The sequence below is a fragment of the Gambusia affinis genome, linkage group LG22, assembly GCF_019740435.1.
Source record: "Gambusia affinis linkage group LG22, SWU_Gaff_1.0, whole genome shotgun sequence".
Classification (NCBI taxonomy): domain Eukaryota; kingdom Metazoa; phylum Chordata; class Actinopteri; order Cyprinodontiformes; family Poeciliidae; genus Gambusia; species Gambusia affinis.
Window position 1 is genome coordinate 18,041,554 of NC_057889.1, and position 6,000 is coordinate 18,047,553.

Consider the following 6,000-nt stretch of genomic DNA (forward strand, 5'->3'; position numbering starts at 1 on the left):
TTCATGAATCAATAAACAAAAAATTTGACTCTGTTCTGTGTGGGAATCAAATCTTGCGTTTAGAAATTTTATGTGAAAATCCTAGAACTTACAGAGCAGTTCTTTTTTTACTAAAGCTTTTTTTGACTTTGGTTTAGGCCCAACATAACTCTATTCCAAACAGATTGTAGTATGGCTTCTTTTTATACTCAAAGTCCACCTTTTGGTGTCAACACTCAAGCGACAATAAAACAGCCCATTTAAGTAGTCGCTGACAGAATCATTAAAGGTAGCAATTATAGCTCACCGCATAAGAAAACAGGTCAGCATGAATCTCAGAACAAAGATGTAGGAGTTAAAATGAGGTATCAGTTTGATGTGGCTCACCCTTGTGCATCCCTCAAAGCCTTTTGATGCAATGTAAACTTAATTTATGGCTGTTTTTCTTTTTCTTTTGTTCCTCTTTAGTTTTGGTCTTGTTTGGTTCTGAGTTTCATTGGTTTTGCACTGGTACAGTGTTTCTCTTCTTTCATCATTTCCGTTTTGGTTTTCCTTTTTTTATATATATTGAGCTTTGCTTCTTGCATTTTTCAGTTTTCTCTTTTTGTTTGGTTGTTTTTTGTTTGGTTTTTTTTGGTGTGTGTTTGACTTGCTTTTTGCTTCAGTGGCGGGAAACTTGCTATCCCTCTCACTTCTTTCTCTCTGTTTCCGCTTTGCAGGAGGGGAGCTAGTCGTCCCCGTGCTAGTTGAGGACCCCATAGACATCCCTTCTGTATCCACCCGTTCACCCTTCATCCCCCTGCCCCCGACCCTCCGCCCCGTCCTCACCATTATCGACACCACCAAAGAATCCTTGGCCATGGCCACTGAGGCGGGGGTACCTTGCTTATCGGACCGAGGCAGCGATGATTGTGATGGTGGTGATGATGGTGGTGATGATGATGATGATGATGATGATGGCATGGTGATTTCGGGGTTTGGCTCTGGCGAAGCTTTCGACTCTAGCCTGCCCCCGACTGACGATGAAGATTTTTACACCACCTTCTCCCTGGTAACAGATAAGATCTTGACCACATCGGCTTATGAAGGCGGCTACAAAGCTCTCGTGCCCAAGTGGGAACCCAAGGACTTGAGGCCTAGCAAGGCCTCAGAGGCAGGCAGGACTACACCCGCCTCGCCTCTGCCGGACATCCGGGGCACACCGGCGGCGGCGGTTCCCTCAGACATGCCACCCAAGCTGCCTGCAGGGAAAATGGACAATCGCGAGGTCAAACCTCTGCAGCCAGACATGCCAGTCCTGCTGCCCCGGCCGACAGCCTTTGATGTGGACGGCACCAAGCCAAGGGGCCCCTTCATCACCTCACCCATGCTGCGCACAGTACCCGCCGCCTTGCCCACGGTGCCCGGCGTGGTGAGGCGCGTGCCGCCCGGAGCCTCGGAGGTGATCCGTGAATCCAGCAGTACCACGGGCATGGTGGTGGGCATTGTGTCAGCCGCCGCCCTCTGCATCCTCATCCTCCTTTACGCTATGTACAAGTACAGAAACAGGGATGAGGGTTCCTACCAGGTGGACGAAACGCGCAACTACATCAGCAACTCTGCACAAACCAATGGCGCTGTGGTGAAGGATAAAACGCCCAGCGGCAGCGCTAAAGGCAGCGCTAGTAGCAAGAGACCGAAAGACAAGGATAAGGAATATTATGTATAGAAATCGAATCATTTCACAACACCTGAATAAACTGTTTGGAACAAAGCTAAAAAACATTTTGACAGTACCATATTGGCAACTGTGATTTAAAAAGAACACATTTTCTTGAGAACTCAAGACTCGCCGAGTCGCTTACAGACGAACTTCAGCTCACGGGAGCTCACTTACTATTGTAAGCGTTGCAAAGAGATGATGCAGTACGACTCCATTGGGACGATCTGAAAAGTTCCCGTTGGAGACATTCGACGGTGTGAATTATCACTCGGAACACCCTAGTGACTGTGAAGAGGTGTGTAATCCTTGGAGTTCTACTGATCCCCCTCCTGTCCATTGTAACCCTGTAAAATACGATCACTGTCATTTCGGCCATTCTGAGCATGCATGTGAGGTGTATGTGATGTGGTGCTGGCATCTGTGTAAGTGAGGGACCTCAAGAAATCATGATTGTTGGGGAAAGTTGGAAGTCAAAACATTATTTTTCTTTTTTTTGCTTTTCAAACGGTTCATTAAATGTAGCCGTCACGGACGCGACATGAGGTAACGTATACATGTGCTTAAAAGTATCTTTTTTTTTTTTTAATTGCTTGTTTTCATTTATCCCTTTACTTGCGTATCTATTTATTCAGATGAATGATTTTCTGTCTGTTGTCAAAGAAACGAATGGCCAGTTGAGGTTGACTAGACAGTGTCAGTTGCCGCTGATCGTGTATCTCAAATTTTTTTTGCTCCCTTGGCAACCAAATTTTAGATGGTCCTCAGGCTTGCAGGAGCAAGTTAAGCTTTCAAAGAAGGTAAATATAGTCATTTATTGAAATTTGATTTTTAGTATAAAAAAAAAAATCTCTGACATTTTTCCTTTATTTTACATTTTTAACTGACCTGCTGTGTTACAAAACAAAACAAAAAAAAACATACTTTGTGTCTACAAACAGTGTAACTGTCACGGTCAAAGTTTGGTAAAAGTAAAACGTAGGGTTAAAAATTTACCGCAGTGTGACCAAGTACATTTTTTTTTTCTTCAGTTTTCACTGAAAACTGTGTCAAAACAAAAATGTTTACATAGTTTATTACAGCTAGCCAGTGTGCTTGGTGACTCATTACTGTACAGAAAAAGGCGATGCTCTGTAGGTTTTTTCTTTTTTTTTTTTTTTTTTTGTCCTCCTGATGTCCACACAGTTGTACATTTGACTAGATTTATTTTATTTTATTTTATTTTTTTTGCTGTATCAACATGTCTTTTATTATTATTTGTTTGCCCTGGAGTGAATAATGGATGCCCACAGGAAGTAGTCTGGAGAGACAGGAAGTCTAGTCTCTCCAGACGGCGTTTCTCTTCAGTCGCATGAAAACTCAACCATCTGACGCTGTCTACACCAACCCTCGGATCTCAGCGAGGGTTTTCTTCTGAAATTATGTTTTCATCATGTTATTTATTTTTTTATTGGGAATCTAAAACAAAACAAAAAAAAAAATACCAGTATAAGATAATAAAGACTGATTATGGTGGATTCGGAGATTTGTGCTGGCACCTTACTGACTTCCTCTGTTTTTGTTTTTTTTTATTTAATTTTTACTGTGACGTTACTGTCTTGTCTGCTCAACTTGTCACTTTGGGTTTTTTTCAGTTGTATAGTTAATTTCACGTCTCATTTATACGACATTATGTTCCAGGAATTCAATGTTTTTTATGTCTTTATTTATTGAAGAAATTAGCTGTCATTCATTGACATGCAAATCAGTGTGTATTTTTCTTTTTCATTGTTTGTTTTTTTTGTGTGTGTGTGTGTCTGTGTGTGTGTGCGTGGGTGCGTGTGTGTGGCTTTTTAAACCAGTTAATTATTGTCTTCTGCTCCCTTGACTTCAAACAATTCCCAGAAATAAAAAAGAAAATGTTCCCAAATTGTTTTGGATGTTAAGCTGTGGGTGTCTGTCACTCATTCGGTCACCTCACGCTATCAAGAGCAGGAGGCAGCGCCGCAACAAGATGGATGCCAAAGACTCATCTCGTTTGCCGTTGCGTCGCCGATTTTCTTTTTATACACTAAAAGTGCTACCATTTCTATTCAGATGAAGCGCAGAGCTGCTCAGAACTGTCATTTACCTACAGACGATTATGCAAATCCACGTGCACATTCTCAAGCAAGGAGAGAATTTTGCGGGTCCGAAGTCTTCGCAACGTGCCAGGAATGGCTTTCAGCTTGAGCTGAGACTTTGTTAGAGATCACACAGCCAAATGAGAATCCCCACAACCACGCCGCTCCGTTATGAGCTCCTCGACCGCAGGAGCACCTGCTTTTCCCTGCTTCCTTTTTTTTTTTTTCTCTCTCTAACTCTGTCCATATTTCCTGCAAATGGGCCTTTGCAGAGCTAGTCATTAACTTGCAATAGCCCATCGATGTAGGATATCAGTGCACCATGTGTGAGTATATCCAGCTCACACAATGACTACATATTAACTCATTCATCCTGCCACAGGCGAAAAGGGAGCCGGAGGCTGAGGGGACTTTTTCCCCAGTCTGAGCCATTTACGATGAGAAATTGTATTTGCTCCTCCAAAAAAAAAAACAGAAGAGAGATTTATATTGTTTGAGTCAGTACGATGGAGGTTAATGTATATTAATTTGAACAAACGGCGGCTCTCGGTCCAAGACGTATCGCTACAATAATGGCAACTGCGGAAGCAGCTAAATCGATACAGGACTTTGTCATTTGTGTTACAAGTGTATTTCTCCCCTCCCCGCCCCTTTTGGCTTTTTTTTAAAGCGTTTTCTAAGATGCTCCAATATTTTTCAGCGTCATCATTGCTCCCACTGCTTCCAAGGTGTGCGGCGTTTTCCAGCAGAGCAGTTCCAGTTCTTAATTTGTTTTACAAAAACAGTTAAAAAATCAGCTTTGTTTTTCACAGCCAGAGAATCAGTGTGGCGCTCCAATCATTACCTCGCCGAAAACGAATGTTTGGAGAGAATCGGAGTGTTGCGAAACACTTTCTACTACACAAATCCAATTATTTCTCTCAGTACTCCACCAAATACCATCTTAATAGAAGAAGGTACATTTATAAATACAATTTTCTGTTACCTGTTGTGTTTGTGAATGCTTTTTGCAGTCCAAATTTGGGAGACAAACGCAAAATATCAGGCAGGATTTAGAAGAGTGACAGAGCTTGCAAGTTGAATTAGAAATAATGTTCATAGATTCAGCTCTAAATTTGTCACACTAATCAGTTTAATTAGGACCACAAATATCCAGTGACTTTTACTCTGAAATCCAGCTGGTGCATCCAAATCTGCATGTAAATGGTTGCATTGAGCTTGACTGAACTCATATTTCTATATCTTTTTTTTTTTCTCTCTCACTCACTATATTTGTTTTTTCCAATGGGACTCCCAACACCATATGTGATTAAGGTGTGTCCATTGCGTGTTTTCTAGAAAATATGTGTTTATTTTCCAGTGTGCCTCTATTTAACAACGTATATAATGCATGGATATCCAATATTACCGGTAATTGTTGGTAGCACTTAATTCTACTTGGTGGATTTAAAGAAAATGGGGCTGAATTCCTATTCCTATATGCAGGTAACATTTTTCCGATTTTATTATGTAAAAACACCAATAAAAATGAATCGGTGGCGGATACGCTTATGCTAATGCACTAATAGCAGAGCTAATTTTTCATTTTGCCCTTTAGCATTTTGTCATTTGCTAAGTTACTCATTCTTTTGCTAACTTACAAAAGAATTAGGGATTTAGCATTTTTCTAACTTCCAAAACGCTTAGTGTGCTTCGTATTTTTTGCTAACTTATGAAACGTTTAGCACTTTACCATTTCTTCTAATGTCTAAAATGTCTAGCGCTTTAGCATTTTTGCTAGCTTTCAAAAATGTTTAGCACAGTTAGCTTCAGCTAAATTCATTTTTAATCAATTTAAAGTTCTCAAAAGCCTGTATCGTTTTTGTCTTTTCCTCTGATTGAAATGATTGCTCATTAGCAGGCTTTAGCAGATGTCCGACATGCTGAGGATAGATGTAGCTGGTCTGTTTGAATCAACTGTGTTGAAGCTAAAACGCTTCTAAAAATGGCTGGACTGAAGCTGGTCTGTTTAAAATCCCAAAATGTTGGGTTTTTTGTAACAAATTGAGAAAAAAAGCCACTGTAATTAAACAATTATTAGGATGCTCAAACTGAGAAATGAAAACAATCACAGTGACGGTGATTAAAGCATTAATAACAGCTCAAGGAAACTAAATTAATAGAAGACATGCTAGCTTAGTGAAGCATTTCCTGGAATAAAAATGAACGTCCTCATTATGA

General features: G+C 40.7%; 1 protein-coding gene across 11 annotated transcripts in view; it reads left to right on the forward strand.

The window, feature by feature from the left end:
* nrxn3b (neurexin 3b) overlaps nucleotides 1–4,839 on the forward strand; it is a 533,834-nt gene extending 528,995 nt beyond the window's left edge. For 9 of the 11 annotated variants that reach the window (XM_044106666.1, XM_044106665.1, XM_044106673.1 and 6 more), the window contains one exon: nucleotides 699–4,838. In XM_044106666.1, coding sequence (XP_043962601.1) covers nucleotides 699–1,687 — 989 coding nt within the window. In that variant the 3' untranslated portion in view covers nucleotides 1,688–4,838. Of the gene's footprint in view, nucleotides 1–698 lie in introns of all 11 variants that reach the window. The other 2 variants (XM_044106675.1, XM_044106671.1) reach the window with 2 other exon arrangements.
* The last annotated feature ends 1,161 nt before the right edge of the window (nucleotides 4,840–6,000 follow it).